This window comes from Oryx dammah, unplaced genomic scaffold, assembly GCF_014754425.2.
Source record: "Oryx dammah isolate SB20612 unplaced genomic scaffold, SCBI_Odam_1.1 HiC_scaffold_19, whole genome shotgun sequence".
Taxonomy (NCBI): domain Eukaryota; kingdom Metazoa; phylum Chordata; class Mammalia; order Artiodactyla; family Bovidae; genus Oryx; species Oryx dammah.
Genome location: NW_024070203.1, coordinates 79346129 through 79365598, shown reverse-complemented (window position 1 = coordinate 79365598; position 19470 = coordinate 79346129). Strand labels below are relative to the sequence as shown.

At 43.7% G+C, this 19470-nt stretch overlaps 1 protein-coding gene and 1 long non-coding RNA gene across 2 annotated transcripts in view; one reads left to right on the top strand and one right to left on the bottom strand.

The window, feature by feature from the left end:
• Positions 1-599: 599 nt before the first annotated feature.
• LOC120878461 lies at positions 600-10411 on the bottom strand. Its single transcript, XR_005724549.1, has 3 exons — positions 10213-10411; positions 3052-3268; positions 600-2128 (listed from the first exon to the last, which is right to left on the bottom strand). It is a non-coding gene; the product is annotated as an uncharacterized LOC120878461 (long non-coding RNA).
• Positions 10412-10671: 260 nt separating this feature from the next.
• SDC2 (syndecan 2) overlaps positions 10672-19470 on the top strand; it is a 128671-nt gene continuing 119872 nt past the window's right edge. Inside the window, exon 1 of the mRNA XM_040261033.1 lies at positions 10672-11230. Within this exon, the coding sequence (XP_040116967.1) occupies positions 11171-11230 (60 nt within the window). The 5' untranslated portion in view covers positions 10672-11170. The remainder of the gene's footprint in view (positions 11231-19470) is intronic.

Below are 19470 nucleotides of genomic sequence, written 5' to 3'. Positions count from 1 at the left end.
ATTCTTGGATGTCTGGTTCTAGGTGAGTGATCACACCATCATGGTTATCTGGGTCATTAATGAACTTTTTGTAGCCTGAGTGAGGAAAATACATTATATCTCACACCTGAAAATAAAACTGAGAAGAAAATTCACCTGAGAAGACAGATGAAAATACAAGTTAAAAAAAAATAAGTGCACTTAAAGAGCTCAAATGCATCTGCAAATAAATAATAAAAATTAATACTAAAAATATGATTTCCTAATAAAAAAATAAGAAGGTGAAAAATAATCACTGCTAAGATCTAAAATGTATTATTTATAATATAGGCTTTGTGTTTAGATGATTTTGCCCAACTGTAGGCTAATGTAAGTGTTTGAGCATGCTTAAGGTAAACAAAGCTAAACTGTTATGTTCAGTAAGCTAAGTGTATTAAATACATTTTTGACTTATGACATTTTCAATTTACAGTGGTTTTATCAGCACATAGCCCTATCATAAGCTGAGAAAGATCTGTATTAGCAAATAATAGCAAGTTCTCAAAAACTGATAGACTAAAAGCAATAAGTTTTGTTAAAGGAATGTGGAAGTGGCTTGCTATTAAAAAAAAAAAACTCACTCTCAGGGAACATCAGCACAATTTATTACATCAACTAGCTAAAGGACAGAACCCATAGATTCTTAGCAATAAATCTTGGAACAGAAGGGCTTTCATCAAATTCAACAACTATTCCTAATAAAAACTCATAATAAGTAATGAAACATTTCATCTGCTAAAAACTACCTGCAAACCAACCACAAGTATTATATTAAATGCTAAGATACACTAAATTATTTTCCTTAAAATCAGGAGCTAGATTGGAATGCCTTGTTATCACCCTCATTGTTTATAACTTCTGTTGTTAAATAACTGGCATAAATATTAGAAAAGATAATAAAACCACACTTTTTGCTGATGATATAATTGTATGCCTCGAAATCCAAGAGACTCTATTAAAAAGATATGAGAGTAACTAAGACTGAACTGAACTGAACTGAAAGAATTTTAAAAGATGGTAGTATACAAAATGTAAGATAAAGCAATTTTCCTCTAGCAATAACTTCCTAGATGAAATAGGAGAAACACTATAACAGTGCTAAAATATATATTAATATGGGACTATCTATAAAAAGAAGCTCACATGATCTATAAGGATCTATAAGAAACTATAAAATCTTATCAAAAATGGAAAGATCTTAACAAAGTTGAATATAAAACTTTCTGGTTTGAAATAACTTAATATCATAAAAACATTAATTGTCTCAAAGGCAATAATAAATTTAGTTCAATCCCAAATGGAATTCTAAAATGGTTTAACTGTCTAAAATATTCTTAGAATTTATATGGATGAAAAAACACCCAAAGATATCCAAGAAAAGTATGGAAAAAAAAGAAAACAATGTGTAGTTAGAGAGTAGGAAGATTGGTTTTGGAAATATCAGAAGGCACTGTATTATCAAGGTAGTCAAATGATTATGGTATGACATGGAAACAGACAAATCAGTTGTTGGGATAGTTAATTGAAAATAGATTATAGTATATATAAAAATATATGTAAGATGGATTAATACCACAGTTGTAGACTGATGTATTTAGAGCAATTATGCAAGAGCTCATGTAAGAAAAAAAGCATGTTACCATGTAGAAAAATGGGAAAAGGATACAAACAGATAATATACATAAGACCAACTCCAAATATAACAAATACAAACAATGCTTTAGCGACTTCCCTGGTGGTCAGTGGTTAAGACTTTGCCTTCCAATGGAGGGGGTGCAAGTTTGATCCCTGGTCAGGGAGCTAAATGGAGAAGGCAATGGCACCCCACTCCAGAGCTCTTGCCTGGAAAATCCCATGGACAGAGGAGCCTGGTAGGCTGCAGTCCATGGGGTCGCTAAGAGTTGGACATGACTAAGTGACTTCACTTTCACTTTTCACTTTCATGCATTGGAGAAGGAAATGGCAACCCACTCCAGTGTTCTTGCCTGGAGAATCCCAGGGACGGAGGAGCCTGGTGGGCTGCCGTCTATGGGGTCGCACAGTCAGACACGACTGAAGAGACTTAGCAGCAGTATCAGCAGCAGCAGCAGGGAGCTAAAATCCCACATGCCTTGAGGACAAAAAAAAAGAAACAAGATTGTAACAAGTTCAACAAAGACTTTAAAAATGGTCAACACCAAAAAAAAAAACAACAAAAAACCAAACCTTAAAAAAAAAAAAGATGCCCTAAAGTATTGCTAAGTTGCTTCAGTCGTGTCCGACTCTGTGCTACGCCATAGACGGCAGCCCACCAGGCTGCCCCGTCCCTGGGATTCTCCAGGCAAGAACACTGGAGTGGGTTGCCATTTCCTTCTCCAATGCATAAAAGTGAAAAGTAAAGTGAAGTCGCTCAGTCGTATCTGACTTTTAGCGACCCCATGGACTGCAGCCTACCAGGCTCCTCCGTCCATAGGATTTTCCAGGCAAGAGCTCTGGAGTGGGGGGCCATTGCCTTCTCTGCCTAAAGTACTAGTACTAGTACTCAGGAATATGCACATAACACTAGCAATAAGCTGTCATTTCCTACTTATTAAATGGCCAAGATGAAAGTTAACATCTATTGCTGGCTGCAACGTGGAGAAAGAAAAAGCATGCTCTGAAACATCCCTGGCGGAAATGTGAAAACTTTCTGTTGTGAAACTGTCAAACAACATCTCATAAAATTAAAAATATTTATACTTTCCAACCCAACAGTCCCACTCTTAGGAATCTAGCCTCCAGAAAGAAAATCATCATGAATTAAGGAAATATATAAATGGTATTTCCTGTAAGATTGTTTTTAGGAAACCACTGGAAACAGACTGAATGCCTTATTACAGGGAAATGACTGAATCAAGTGTGAAATACCCATACCAAAGGAAATATGCAGCCATTAAAAAAAAAATGAGTGAAAGTTCTGTCAAGTGACTTGGAGGAATTTCTAGAAGATGAAGGAGGTGTTTAATGTTATCTTTTTTGCAAAACAAGTAAGAACAAAATTAACCAAATACTTACGTGTGTGTCACGTATTTGTGTATGTTTCTATATAGGGTTATACGAGTTGGGAGGGAAAGGAAGACATTCAGACTGGGCTGTTCACATAAGTCACCTTGGGCTGTTGGTGTTGGGGTGTGATGAGTGAGCAGGTGGCAAGAGGTGCTTTCACAATGCAACACTGGAGTGAAATCTGCAGAGAATGTCTCTTCCTTTGTGTTGGGGGCACTGCTAACAGCTACAAAAAAAAAAAGAGCAAACATTAGACATACTGAATTTTGACATTATGATACAGTGTATTTTTTCCTTCCCAGAAACATTTTGCTTATTTCTATCTGAATTCAAAAGAGTAAGGGTTTTTTGTTTAACAATTCAATTCTCTTTACTTCTTTAGAATTTACAATTTAAAATTTTTACACTCCCTCTCTAAGTTTTTATATAGGTTTAAATTTGTTATGGTGCACATTTTTCTAAAGGTAGAATGCTGGGTTTTCTTGTTTACTATGCCCTTACTGACGCTATTTTTTTTGTTGTTTGTTTTGTACTTTTAGACACAACAGAACATATTTATATGAGCAAATTTTAATTAATATTCAAATATTGTATCCTAGGTTATAATTAACAGGTGAGAATTAAGTGTCTTAAAGGTCTCTTTATTCGGTTGAGGGGGATCAGGGAAGGCTACCTGGAGGAGGTGTTGTGACACACAGTAAGCCTTCAAATGTTTGCCAGTGGGGACACTTCTAAACTGACACAGAACGGTCAAGTAAGAATTAGCCAGAGAACTGGGAGAACAGATAGGTTATTTCAGACAGAGGAAACACTAATAATGACAAGGGCATTTATTGGAAACTATGTACAAAATAACTCAATAACTGCTTTGATGCATGAGCTCACAGATTCCACACATTAACCTGACTATTTCCAATCTACAGATGAGGAAACTGAGACTTAAGAGTCAATAGGCTGTTGGGTGTCAAGGCCTCTTAGAGCACAATAAAGGGTGGAATTATGAGTCAAACTCCAGTCTGTGTGTTGCCAAACTCTGAGCTATTATTCACTGCAGTGTACTAACAGCAGGTATAAAATGCAAGATTCTGTCACCTGAGTGAGTTAACAGCTCACCCAGGCGTGACCACACTGCCTGTTTCACATTTCACTACCTGAAAGAATTTGGTAACGTTTCACACCTGGATGTTTGTGCACTTTGCCAGCTAGACCTTTTAGAAATATGTTCAATGAAGCAATTGCCAGTATTAGCCTGCAGGTGGTCCCAATATTGATACTATTCTATTCAAAGAAATATGTATTCTATTCTGCTGTCAGAATATTTAACATACCTAACTCTAGGTAACTCAATGATGTAAATACCTTTTTCCTAATTTTTTTTTTTTTGAAAATCTAAATAACTTTTATGGTAGGTTGTCTTCATGAAACCTGTTCTTTACTCATGTATGTATAAAGCAGTAAATGGCAAGGATTCCATTCTATTCCAAGTGAAGGAAACATAGTCGAAACTCTCATTTTCAGCTCTGTCTTTGTCTGAGATCATTTGTTTACCAGGAACAGAAATCCTCTAAAACTAGCTAAGGAAAAATGAGGATTTTACCTTAAAGACTTGACTTTACCAGAGTATTTTGTAGATCCCAAAGGAATCGAGTTGATTTGGATCTCAAAAAGAAGCTAGGAAAGGAACTGGAAAAAAATCAGGAATCTTACGTTATTCTGGAGTCATATGTTCTCTGATTCTCTCCTCTCTGTTCACCTGCTTTATTCTTTTGACTGCAGATCAGCCCCTTCTGTTTCAGCACACAAGAACCCTTGCTGGTTTTGGATAACTCCCAGGTCAATGTACAATTGAGTTAGACTCTAAGTTCCCTAGTTTAAATGATCTGAAAGGTGAATCTGGCCCACTAATAAATTGCCTTCTCCAACATCTAGCCCTGGTCTGCATAATTGTGAGCAAGGGGATGTGGGCTTTTTAGTATATAGTATGTAGGGTTCCCATCCAGGGTCTTGGAGAAGATGGATCTCTAAGAATAGTGGGGGGAGAGGGGCGGTAGGGCTTGCTGCCGTTAAAGTAATAGTCTATGCAGACAGCAGTAACAAGAGGAATACCATTTTACATCAGATCAACCAACATTAGATATTCCTGTCCAACTGGAATACAAGTGCAGTGCAAATAATTTGAAGATACCTTTATGGAACCGTTCTAATTTCACATATATAGCTCTTGGGAAAATGTTGCTTGATGCCCAAGAATGATATATTCTATAAATAATGTTTTCTTTAAATTTTCATATCTGATTTTAGGGTGAAATTTGACATGGACCTTGTCACAGACTTGTGACTCGAGGACAACTCTCATTTTAAAATGTGTTACTGTAACATATTTTGAGAAAATTCATGTGCCTACCCCACAAGGACCAGGTGTTTGCAGGCGACCCACGTATATTTGTCAAATGAATGGATGCCAATTTTGCCAGTCTTTCAAGAACCATGCCATTCTATTCTGTTCAGTTCAGTCGCTCAGTTGTGTCCAACTCTTTGCGACCGCATGAATCGCAGCATGCCAGGCCTCCCTGTCCATCACCAACTCCCGGAGTTCACTCAGACTCACGTCCATCGAGTCAGTGATGCCATCCAGCCATCTCATCCTCTGTCATCCCCTTCTCCTCCTGCCCCCAATCCCTCCCAGCATCTGAGTATTTTCCAATGAGTCAACTCTTCACATGAGGTGGCCAAAGTACTGGAGTTTCAGCTTTAGCATCATTCCTTCCAAAGAAATCCCAGGGCTGATCTCCTTCAGAATGGACTAGTTGGATCTCCTTGCAGTCCAAGGGACTCTCAAGTCTTCTCCAACACCACAGTTCAAAAGCATCAATTCTTCAACACTCAGCTTTCTTCACAGTCCAACTCTCACATCCATACATGACCACTGGAAAAACCATAGCCTTGACTAGACGGACCTTTGTTGGCAAAGTAATGTCTCTGCTTTTAATATGCTGTCTAGGTTGGTCATAACTTCCCTTCCATGGCTAGGGAAGCCAAAAAGAGTGTTCTGCCTTCTGTGTTATTCAGGGGATGATTTATGTACTCTACGATTTTGACTTTCCTGCCTGTGTCCTGCTGCCCAAAATGAGACCATTTTGTTCAACATTAGCAAAGACTCAAATTATGAAACTCAAATCAGCCAACATCTCTGGCAAAGGCTGGACAGAGGTGAACAAGGAGAACAGTGTGAAGACTGAGGCTAAGAATAGATTTTCTTGGATGGCCTGTGGATATTCATCACAGCCTCCACTCACTTGCCATTATTAGCACTGGTAATATCTGGCTGGCTAGATTTCGTCATAGTCTCAGGTTCTATTCTTTTCTAGGTGAATTTAGTCAGGGCTGATGCTACTAAATGGATTTCTAACCCAGAGCCTTGGGAACATTCCAGGGGATGCTGAGTGGAAGAACCACCAGGTAGCATTTTTTTTTTCCTCTGCAGTTTCTTGCTCTGACAGGTCCCCCTGGAAAATAACACCTGCTAGTCCACAGTTATCATAGGATAGATACGTAGATACAAAATAGGTTCTCATTTTTATTTTTTATGATTCTGAGCCTTAGTCTCTGCATTGTTTATTTGTTATATTTTCTTTCGAGATTCTTGAGAAAGGGCATTTATTTTTAGCAATCAGTGGAGCTATTTGAAAAGTGATTGGTTTTGCTATTGTATTTGCTGTGCCCCTCAAAGCACAGTCCTGAAATAAGGACTTGAAAACATAGGTTAGAGAGGAGCCTCTGGCTCTCGTCGCAAGCTAGACATACTGTATTTGATACAGTGCACCAAATTCTACTGAATTTTAGTCTGTTATCAGTTTAAAAATATTTCAAATAGGTAAAAGCACAGATAGGTGACTATCTGTAGTGAGAGTCAAACTCATAGATTGAGTGATCGTGTCCCACCACGTGTGCTTCCCTGACAGCTCAGACGGCAAAGAATTTGCCTGCAATGCAGGAGACCTATGTTCAGTTCCTGGGTTGGGAAAATCCCATGGAGAAGGGAATAGCTACCCACTCCAGTATTCTTGCCTGGAAAATTCCATGGACAGAGAAGCCTGGAAGCTACAGTCCATGGCGTCGCAAAGAGTTGGACTGAGCAAATTTCACTTTCCAAGAAATCCTTATCTCCAAGGTGATGGTACGAGGTGGTGCAGCTTTTGGGGAGGTGCTTGGGTAATGAGAGCATAGCTCGCATGGATAGGACTTGCACCCTTACAAGAGGCTCCAGAGAATCTCGCACCTCTGCTACTACATGAGGACGCAGAGAAAAGACAACTGTCTCTAAACCAGGAAGCCTCTTCTCACCAGACACTGCAGCTGCCAGCGCCTTGATCTTGGACTTCCAGCCTCCAAGTGTGAGAAATAAACTTTTATTGTTTATAAGCCTCCTAGTCTATGACACTTTTCTTAAAGCAGCTCAAATAAACTAAGACATAGGTCTTCACCATTTTCAAGTTTAGACATGTGTCTAACACTGGGGACAACCCTGCTCCCACTCAGCAGGGTGAATTTTTTTGTAGCCAGCTCTTATGTAAGTGCTTTCACAGTCTGTGATTTTCCCATGGTCAGATTATCCTTTCGGCCACACCTGTTCATGCACTTAAGCACCAAGTCTTAAATATTTGTTATCATGTACTTGATATTATGTGACTCTCAAAATAGTTGCTGTCGTTCAGTCACGATGTTGTGTCCGACTCTTTGCAACTCCATGGACTGCAGCATGCCAGGCTTCCCTGTCCTGCACTATCTCCTGGAGTTTGCTCAGATTCATGTCCATTGTGTCGGTGATGCCATCCAACCATCTCATCCTCTGCTGTCCCCTTCTCCTTTTGCCCTCACTCTTTCCCAGCATCAGGGTCTTTTCCAATGAGTTGGCTCTTTGCATCAGGTAGCCAAAGTTTTGGAGCTTCAGCATCAGTCCTTCCAATGAATGTTCAGGGTTGACTTCCTTTAGGATTGACTGGTTTGATCTCCTTGCAGTCCAAGGGACGCTCAAGAGTCTTCTCCAGCACCACAACTTGAAGGCCTCAGTTCTTCGGTGTTCAGCCTTCTTTATGGTCCAATGCTCACATCCATACATGACTACTGGAAAACCGTAAAACAGTACCATCTCATTACATAAATTCTCCTACAGATGATTTATTAAAAAAATACCAAGTCACTCAGAGTCTCAAAAATGCCAGGAGATTTTGGGTATGTCATCAAGTTGCAGAGATGCATTCCTTTCACAGATGCATCTGCTAATTCATTTTCACCAGTCTACCTAAGCTGAAACGGAGAGCAGTCTCCATGCTCATTTGGTGGATGACCCAATAAACATCAGTAGCTGTGACAGCCAGTCGAGAAGTGCTTTTTCCCCTTTCACTAAAATTCTAGTTTATTTGATATGGTTCTTAACTGTTGGGGAGATGGGGGGAGTGGCCTTGCCCAAAGCCTGGAGAGCAGACTGGGTCTCTTTTGGGAATAGAGATGACATTTCTCTTATATTGTTCATTGTCCTTTGGAAACTCTCCATCTCAAGAAATTCTTCAACCCATGGATGAATTCTACGGAACCCACAGGTTCTGAAACCCAGAGACTGGGGTTTGAGTCTCCCTACTTGGAAGCTGCTGACTCTGCATGCTTAGCCAGACCCTTTTCTGTGGGGGGTGGTGGGAGTGGAGGCGAGAGGGGATGGGATACAGGGTATTGGTGAGGGGAGCTCAGAATACTTTCATCCAGGTTACAGGATGACAGTGGCCCTTGGACTGGCAGCCTGGCAGAAGTAGGAATGGCCACGTTCGGCTGTGTTCAAACCACAGAGAATCCACCTTAAAACACCGTCATAGTTCATTCTCCCCAAAACCAAGCAAGACCCAGTCCCACATCGACCCACAGGTACCAGTTCAGTTTCTGTGGAATCAGAAACATCTGATGTTACAGCTCCCAGGCTCCTGATATTTTCCTGTTCTGTCCACTCTTCCATTTTTCCAAACTACCTCTTGGCTGCCAACACTTTAGATTTGCCTGTTAGGAGCCTGGTAGTTGGGACTTTTAAACCAAAGAAGTGGACATCTCAGACTCAGTTCTCTTAACGTTTCCTCCGGTTCTCTAAATTTCTTTCTCTGAGATTTCTTCCATGAAATGTTACTAAGACATTGTAATTCTCACTTAGAGCATGAGTCTAATTTATTCCAAGTTCAAAATTTTTCACAGTCTAGTATCTGTGTGTGCTCAGGCGTGTCTGACTCTTTGTGACCCTTTGGGCTGTAGCCCCCCAGGCTCCTGGGTCCATGGGATGTTTCAGCCAAGAAAACTGGAGTGGGTTTCCATTTCCTCTTCCAAGGGATCTTCCCCACCCAGGGATGGAACACGCATTTCTTGTGTCTCCTGCAGTGCAGGCAGGCAGATACTTTTGCAGTTTTAGATCAAAGTTTATCTAAGAAATATCTATTGTGTATTTTATGAAGCAGGAATGAGAATACAGTGGTGAACAAGACAGAAAGTTCCCTGGTTTCCTAGAGCAGGCATTCTAGGAGCAGAATGGCTTCATAATTCATTCACTTCAGAAGTCAGAGGGAAAAATAACGCTAGAAATAGGAAAGAACTATGTGTTTGCCATGTTGTATAGTGTACTATAGACCCGGAATTGAAAAAAAGACTTCACAACAAAATATTTCAGATCGATTACTTCCATCCAGGAAATAATACTATTTTTGGCAAACTAGAAATTACTTTATCCCTCTTTTCTTTAAAGTTCTCTTAAATCGGTAATTATTCAAGGTCTCCATCCAAATCTCATCAAATTGCCCTATTTGTAGCTTCCTATTTCTGTGCTGAAATGGAGCCTATAAAATACCTCAGGGGCTTAAACTGTGTGAGGCAAAAAGGTATTTAAGTCTTTAGTTGAAATTATAAGCTTTGAAAGTGTTGCATTTTTAATTTATGGAAGTATTCCTCCACTTCCTTTTTTGGGGGAAAGTGGTTAGGGAGAGTGGGAAATACTCAATATACGTTTACTATATTGACTGTCTTCTCTTTTAAATACAGTTTTCATGAACTGAAGACTTAGAAACACTTCACACTGCTTGCACGCATCTGTAAACTTCGTGGCTTCCCGCCCCCCGCCCCCCACCCCGAGCAGTTTCTTACCGCTAGTCCAATTGTCGCAGGCAGAAAAGCTATTAATAAATACATATCTCGTTTTTCACCGATCGTTCTTCCAGAAAAGTGCAAGTGAAAAGGAAATAGAGAAGAAGGAGTACGGAGGAGGGGAGAGGAAAAGGAGGGAGAGACTAGGGGAGAAAGAAGCCAGAGAATGAAGGCGTAGCAGAGCGCTAGAGCATGGACTGAGGACGAGCGGACCCAGCGCAGCCGCGGCGCGGAGCCGCCTGTGGCCACTGGTCCCCGGAGCTGCCAATCCGGGAGGAATTTCTCCCGGGTTTCGCTGGGAGTTACACTGCCGCCTCCTCTCCTCGGGCGGCCCGGAGGAGTCCGGAGAAGCCGGCTGGGGAGGGAAGAGGGAGGGAGCGGGAGGAGGAAGGGAGGGAGGGAGGAGGAGGAGGACCTGGGGAGGGAGGCGGCGGCGCGGGAGGAGGAGGAGGCGGAGGAGGGGCGCCGCGGCTGAGCCACTAGCCCGGCTCGGACGCGCTACTCTCCAGATACTCCGGGAGCTCCAGCCGCGCGGATCGCGCGCCCCCGCCGCTCTGCCCCCAAACTTCAGCTGCAGCTACATTCCAAGCCATCTAATTTATTCCTCAAAAAAATCAGAAACGGAGCAGCGACACAGAGAAGGAGTCCGCGGAGGAGTAAAACCACAGCAGAGCAACAAGAGCCTCCGAGCCGCCTCCCCCGCCCGGAGCCACAATCCGGCCTCGGGAGTGGAGGAGCCAACAAGTGAGAAGGCGCCGCGGTCCCGGGGCGCAGCCGGAGGAAGCGGGCGCTCCGGAGCCCCGAGCCCCCCGAGTCCCCTCGAGCCCCCCGAACCGCGGTCGCTGCGGCAGCTCTGCTCCTGATCGCTCTGCGCGAGCAGCGCCGGGCGCTGGGCGAGAAGCTTCGTGTTCTCCCTCGTTGCAAGCGGGCGGCTGGGAGCCACCGGTCCCGGAGGAATATGCGACGCGCTTGGATCCTGCTCACCTGGGTCTTGGTGGCCTGCGTGTCCGCCGAGTCGGTGAGTTGGGCTGGGCGGGGGGCGCGCGCGCCGTTTAGGGTGCGGAGGCCGAGCCGAGTCCGCAGACCCCGCGGAGAATCGGGGAGCGCCCCCTGGGGGATGCCCCCCCCAAGTCCCCTACTGCCAGACGTATAGCTGGGGATCCCCCGGGGATCTAAGGGATAAATGCGCTCCACGCCTTCTCCCCTTTCCCTTCCCGCAGAAAAGCGCCTCTCGCTGAAGTTACCCCGAGGTCCCCCGGGATGAGAGCGAAGGTATTGCCGTTTTGTCGAACCGCGGAGGCCGCTGAAGACGTTCCCAACTTATTCACCCTCCCGAGGGTCTTGCTGCGTGGCCGAGAAGGACCGATGGGGAAGGGGGACGGGAGAGAGGAAGCATGCATAGGGCTTCAAGGGAAGTGGTCCCCCCCACGCGCTCCCCGAGACTCGGGGACGGCCTGGAAACTTTGGGGGTCCCTTCCTCCGTGCACCGCCCCCCCCCCGCCCCCCGCGCTAGCTTCCCTACTGGATTGAATGCATGTTCTAGGAAGATGGGGCTAAGCTTTTTAAGAAACCCGCGAAGTGTCCGGAGAGGAAAGTTTGCAAAAAAGTTCTTTTGTTTGATGTTCCCAGTGGCTGGGGCGAGGGAGCACAGACACTACGGGGTAACGCGACCCGCGGAGGCGCGCAGTCCTGGGTCCTGCTGGGGGGACGGGGGGAGTGCGTGGAAAATGCACCCCAAAATGCCGGGGTGCGGACCCTGGACTCCCAGTTCTGCCGACCCGCCCTGCTTGAGGATCCAGGGGGCTCGCGGGCCATCAGGGGCGGGAGGGCATCTCTGTATGGATCGCGTTCGAGCGCGGCAGCTGGGCGAGACGGGGGTGCGGATGGCACTGCACTCGGCCTCGGGTCGCCTGGCCGCTCGCAGCCTGAAGCTTCCAGCCTGACGCGCTCGCTCTCGTGGACCCCAGCCGGGGTGCCCCCAGGCCCGGGGGAGTCTCTTCTCCGGCTCGGCTGCGGGCAACCCAGCCTCCCTCCCCGGCCTTGGTGGTGGGAACTGGGTTTCCCCTCCTCTGGCTCGAGGGTTGGAGCTGGTTTCCCTACGACGCCCAGCGAGCGCCCTCTACAGGGAAATGCCTCCTGGGCTTGCCCTTGTGCCTGGCGGCCCCTACCTGGGCGCCCCGAGCTTTGTCCGGCTGGGTGGAACCCCGAAACACCCGCGAGCCCGTCTGCAGCCTCAGCGCGGTCCGGGGCCTCGGGTAGGGAGGACAGCTGTTTCTATCCTCCTCTCGTTCCCCATACCTCCTCCCTTGGCTACTTAGCAACGTGTCCATTTTCTAATAAATCGGACCGTCCCTTCCAAGACAAATCATGTCATCTTTAGGGGTGGTTTTGTAAGGTTTTTTTCCCCCCTCGCCTTTGGCGTGTTATTCTTCCCTTCTCTCCCGGCCCCCTCCTTTTTTTTTTTTTTTCCTTTTAAATTGATACGATTTAGGATTGGGAAACCTCTTTGGCATCGAGCAGCCGATGTGGCATTTATCATCAGTGCGGAGGGGCTCTGGGTGTGCTAGCAGGTCGCCGCCAAACATTACGCGGAGATTGGAGAGCGTAGACTGAACACATTTGGGTGCTCCGGCTGGCTGTAGAGCTCCGAGCCTTAACGGCATTTCTCTTTGGCATACGATCGTTTTTATCCGTTGGGATTGGTAGTCTCCCAGCCAGTTATGAACTTTGGCTCTTTGCACACCAAAAGAGACATTCTCTGTTTCTTTCAGAAAATCATTATTGTTCATCTTGTTGCAAAACAGGGCAAAGGGAGAACTCTATCTAAAGGTTTTCTAGCGAAGCCTGCGTAAAAAGCTGTGCTGGGCTAAGGAGGTCCCTTTTTGCTGAGTCCTGTTTGGAGATTTGCTAGAAAGTGTTACTATTTGAGGATTCTACAGGAAGAGTATCTCCCTGGGTTTTTTCTTAAATCCAACAGTGATTCATAAGGAAGCTTTTTGGCTGAAGGATACCTGTCTTCTCCCGTGACACCCTCCCCGCTGCCCCAACTCTGTATCTTTGGGGTTCTAATGTTTCTCATTTCCAGCCAGAATTGGATGCTTTCCAAATGAGGTGTTTCACCGTGGTAGATACCATTTTCAGGAATTGGAATATCATTCAAAAGGGTGATTAGAGATTTTTAAAATGTCAACTGTAGCATGAATGAAGACTGTGGCAGAGAGTCTTTGTAAGGGAGGCAGTTTTTCTCAAAAGCAGCTGTTTCAAAGCCCAGGAAGGCCAGTAGTTCATTTAAATTACTTTTCAGTCTCTATTTGTTTCAAGTGTAGCCGCATAAATGAAAGACTTCATTTTTCAACATTTTAGTCATTCTAGTACATTATTTCCAGTACTTTGCATTTTAATGGGAAAACTGCAACTGTTTTCCAGGGAGTTAGAAATAGTGATCATCTGGACTCAGAGTCTCTCTTTTTTTTGGAAGGAAAAGTGTCCTCAGTGCATTCTTGAGTTTTATACCAAGTTCAAGGGGGAAAAGAAAAGGAGATTCTCAGCAACTAAAGCTCAAGGCTATCTGTCTGTGGAAGGGAACCAGTGGCCCTTGGTTTCTGCATGCTGGAGACAGCAGGGAGAGCCTGGTCATGGCCGTGCATTTATACTTCCTACTGACCATGTGAGGAGAAAGACTGACGGAGTGTGGCAGTAGTGATATGCTGCTGTTTTTCTATCAATTTTTTACATGATTGTTTATCTTTAGAAATAATACATTGCAGACTGCTATAAACACGTAATGTGAACTGGAGATATGTTTAAGAAAAGGAAGTGTTTGAACTAGTGGAATTTTATACCCATGCTTAGATATGTGTAAATTAAAAGAAACTGTCAAATCATTTGGACCCATGCATTACCTCTCATGTATTATGAAAGGCAGGCATTGGAAAGTTTGCATTCGAAGGAAAAATTAAATTGGAACCATATAACCTTTTGCAGTTCCTTGAAAAAATAAATTTTGGCTGCTCTAATGTAGCTAATTATACGTGCTAGGGAATCTTAGAGGAACAAGGGCTCTTTCTCTGTTAGTTGGATTTTAGCAGTAGGTAGATGTCTCTTAGGAAGGAAAGATCTTATTAAGATCAGGCCTGTGGAAGAATGGGTGTCCAGAGGAATCTGAGTACACCTTCCAACTCCTACTTCTGGGACCTGGAACATGTAATTTTGATGGTGCTTGCCATTTGAGGGACTGTGTAACATGATTACACACGTGGCATCTTGAATAATCACTAGTTTGAAAAAGATTTCAAAAGATCATCTAGTTTTTTTTTCCTGGGCAGAACTAGTCCTCAAGTCTCCAGAAGCCCCCTCAGTGACCTCACTGGCCAACTTAAGGGACCAGGAGTCTACTCAAGTTGGCAAAGCCCAAGGTTGACCCAACCACACAGAGCCTGGCCAGCTCTGTCATTAAGGTTTATAGGGAGTCCGGTTAAGTCACTGTCCTATCGGGCTGTCTGCTGGCAAGAATCTTGGGTCACAAGAGGAATGTCATCTGAGTTTAGATTCCCACGAGATTGTCTCTCCTCCATTGCCAAAACTCAAACCAGAAGGTCTTGCCCATCATTTTCTTCTTCGTAAGACAGAAGACCTGCTGTTCATGCCACTGTCGAAGGTACATTCATGTATTTCAAAACCACCTGATTCTTTCATGTACCAGAAGCCAAATAAAGTTTTAGAGAAAAGCAAGAAGTAATGAAGAAGAACTGGCTTGTTTTTGCAGAAAACAAGCTACTCTTTTTTAGTCGCCTCTGCCAGTACCCTCATCTTAATTCTAGACTTTCAGATTTGAATCTTGAAGTCAGGTGCCTGATGTATTCATAGCTGTTGATTTTGTGACCAGTTGACCACTGAATGCACCGACATGTTGTTCATTCCATGATATTTATTCAGCATCTACTAAGTGTTTGGCGTAAAGGCGTGAGCAAACCAGGCAGCCCCTCTGTCTTCTTGGAGCTCATATGTTGGTGATCCAGGTAGCATTCCTTTTCACGTTTTTCTTGAAAAAAAAAAAAGGGGGGGGGCCTTGCCAACATGTAAAGCTGACCTGGTGGCTCAGTGGTAAAGAATCCACCTGCCAGCGTAAGAGACTCCAGTTCATTTCCTAGGTCAGGAAGATCCCCTGGAGGAGGAAATGGCAACCTACTCCAGTATTCTTGCCTGGGGAATCCCATGGACAGAGGAGCCTGGCAGGCTACAGCCTGTGGGGTCGCAAAGAGTCAGACACGACTTAGCAACTGAACAAGCCAGCGTGTTTCCCATGTTAGCAGCCATGTCAGCGCCCTTCCTGGCCCAAACATTTATCCTGTTGGATTTATTTACAGGATAAATCAAACAACACCTGCTCTTTGATTTATCCTGTACCACTTTGTGTTTCCCTTGTTATCCTGGTATGGAGTCTAAGTACCTCTGCCTTTCCAGGTGGCACTGGAGGTAAAGAACCTGGCTGCCAGTGCAGGAGACATAAGAGACCTTGTTCGATCCCTGGGTTGGAAAGATCCCCTGGAGGAGGGCATGGCAGCCCACTGTAGTATTCTTGCCTGGAAAGTCCCATGGACAGAAGAGCCTGGTGGGCTACAGTCTATAGGGTCGCAAAGAGTTGGACGCAACTGAAACCAGTTAGCAGAGCGCACAGCACAGCTAGCCACCACCCCGGCCCATCACTCTCCATCACGCCTCCCAACCCTTGCCCACTGGCCTCACTTTCATGAATGTGCCCTGGACATTGCTACCTCTTCAGTATTTCTCCTTTTGAATTCTGTTGATTCATATCCCACGCTCCCAGAGAGCCTTTTATGATTGATCTAGCCATATTTTTTTCTCTTTCTGTAAGGCAGACTGACAATCCGAATCACTGAAAGTATGTAAAAAATAAAGATTTCAGGGCCTTCTAACAATCAGAAGCCTAAAAGGGGGTGGGTAATCTGTATTTTTATGAAGCATCTCAGATGATGCTAATAAAGTAGCCACAGTTGGTAACCACAGGTCCAGTCATACACTTTACCCCTTCTTACAAGCTATTTTGTATTAGTCCTGAAGCTCCCCCCGGGTAAGAACCTCTGACCCTGAGGGCCAGGATAGAGACAAAGGATTTGGGATGGGGAGATGTTGGTACTTTGCTGCTTACTTCCTGTTAGGACTTGGACAAGATACTAAATATTTGAATCACTTAAAAAAAATACATATGTGTGTATATAAATTGCACCTGAGAATGCCTTTATAACAGGACTGTTGTGAGGGTAAAATGAGGGAGCATGGGAATGGTACCTAAGGTACAGAAAATAATAGTATTTACTCTTTTTCTTTCTTGGGCTCTGTTTTCTTGGCTATGAAATGAGAGAGCCATATTTGATGTTCTTGAAGCCCCTGAGCCCTCTGGGGGCATGGAGATTGGCCCTGTCTGAGGAGAGGGCCCTTGTTGCCATAACTTTGACCCCTGCAGTAAACGCCTGTTGATTTAAGCACAGGTGCCCATGGCCTGGGAAGTTGGAGTCTGTTAGACCTGCTGATGCTCAGCTTTGCTGTGGCCCCTGAAGACGGTGTGGTCTGGAATCAACTGAATCCCCCAGCCCCAGAGGAGGACCTGGGCTAGTTTGCTGCAAGTTTTGACTCTCTTGACCTCCAGTTTCATCAACATTGTAGTGTTGGTGTGAAGAACGAACGAATCCAGTGCTTCCCATCCGTGTATATTCCCGCTTCCTTCCATGTCTGTGTCGGTATCCTTCAGTTGGATCAAGTTTCTAGCAGGTCAGAAAGAGAGAGTTACAGTGGCATCGTGTGCTTGGGTGCCCCTGGGCATCTAAAATGAGATGGCATGGGAGGTGAGGCATGTTGGAGAGCTGTGAGTAGAGATAGGAGGCATTTTGATTCTTTCAGAGTAGAAATGCATGGAAGAATTTCTGGGGTGATTGCCTAGAGGGGTAATTGGCTCTGAGTAAGAAAGGATTCTTGAAATAGATGGTGTATGTTTGTTTTTCCTCTGGTGTCTTAAAGAGTTGATGAGACTGGGGGAAAGCCTTAAAGTCATTGAAGAATTCTCCATTTGAATCAGCAGAGTGAGGCCAACTGGTATACCTGTCAGTGCTATGCGAGCCAGGGCATGGTCTTAGACTCCAAGCTATAGAAAAATGTTATTAAAAATGAGATATGTTTTCACATTTCTCTCCTCTGCTGTTGAATCTGTTCTGTGAGAAATGTCACAAAGATACAGTTGTGTCCTTTATAAAGCGTTTTTGATGTTTATTGTATTTTCTTATGATTATACAGGCATGTTAAATATGAATAATACAGATGTTTAAGGAGAATGGACAATTAATAGAGTTTAGTCTCATGGTAAGAATGACACATAGAACAAGATACCCAGTGAAAGGAAAATTATTTTTTAAAAGTTCTTATCAAGAAAGAGTATGTTAAAAATTGTATGTTTGTACAATTTATTGTTAAGTATAAAGGCAATAAAAGTAAATGTATAATGTTGAAGGCAAAAGTGATGTTTTGCACACCTGTAATTAGCAATCATAATTCCTGTGGGACTTCAGCTTTCCCATCTATAAAATGATGAAGTGAGCTAGAAGAACTTTCTGTCTTTAATATTTATCTTTTCCTATGTGCTTCAGGGTATAATTGGAGCAATGTTAAGATTAACCTAATCAATAAGTGATTATTAAGCTCCTGCCAAATACTTACTATTCTATTACTGGAGCAAGGAACTTATTCATGTTACAGAAAAGCAAGTCATTTCTACTAGCTGGTGGTAATCAGTTAACTTGAGCTAGGTATTCATCATGTACTGGGATTATATACATCACTCTAAATATTCAGGATCTAGTGTTTAGTGTTTTCCCATGTATGTTCTCATATAAGCCAGTGTATTATAGCTTTAATACAGTTAATGTGATAGAACTCACTTTCATTCTAGAAGGAAGACAGCATGACTTGTTGATGCAATTTGGAGGGCTTTTTGAAGCATAAACCACCGCAGGGATCTCAGGCTACTCTTTTGGTTTCTGGCCTTGACCTTCATTTACAGAGACGGGCCTTTAACTGCCTTCCCTATGGGTTCTTTCTATAGCACTGGAACCCAGCGTCAGTGCTGTGAAGACAAGACTCTAAATGAGCAGATGGTAGAGTGGCTCAGAGCCTGCGCATTGGAGTTAAGACGTGCCTGGGTTAGAATCCACTTACTGTGTCACCTTGGGCAGGTTTCTTAACCTCTCTGTGCTTAGCTTCCCCATCCGTAAAGTGGAATATCCTAAAATAGGGTCTCAGGATTATGTAAGACAGAATACATTGGAACTTTTAGCACAGTAGTATATCTACACTCTATGTCACATGTTGCTGCTGCTGCTCAATCGCTTCAGTCGTGTTCGACTCTGTGCGACCCCATAGATGGCAGTCTACCAGGCTCCCCTGTCCCTGGGATTCTCCGGGCAAGAACACTGGAGTGGGTTAGTCACTAATATTCTAATTCCTGGTTTTCCGCTTCTAAAGTGTGGGGATTTGACAAACTATATGGGCTCATCTGATAAGTTCAAGTCCAGAGAGCAGCCCAGAATATGCATGATAGAATGGTTTTTCATAGCTGGGTTCTTTCTGTGACTTGGGGAGGCCTAGCTCTACCCTGAGATATTGGGGACATTTTTGTATTGATATACTCAAGATACTGTGGGTTAGGTTCCAGGCCACCGCAATAAAGCAAGTATTGCAATAAAGCAAATATCACAATAAAGCAAACCACATGAATTATTTGGTTTCCCAGCACATATAAAAGTATGTTTATACTATACTGTATTCTGTTATGTTAAAAAAAAAATAAGTGTACATTATCTTAATCAAAAATACTGCTAAAAATGCTAACCATCATCCAAGGCTTCAGCAAACTCTAATCTTTTTGCTGGTGGATGGTCTTGCCTTGATGTTGACGGCTGCTGACTGATCAGGGTGGTGGTTACCAAGGGCTGGGGTGGCTGTGGCAGTTTCTTAAATTAGACAACAATCAAGTTTGCCACATAGATGAACTCTTTCTCTCATGATTTCTGTGTAGAATTTGGTGCTATATGATAATTTTCCTCCCAGTAGCACTTCTTTCAAAACTGGAGTCAGTCCTCTCATACTTTGGTGCTGCTTTATCAACTTAGTTTATGTCCTATCCTAATCTTTTGTTTTCATTTCAAAAAGCTCTTTGAAAGATCAAAAAGATCTATGAAGATATTCATC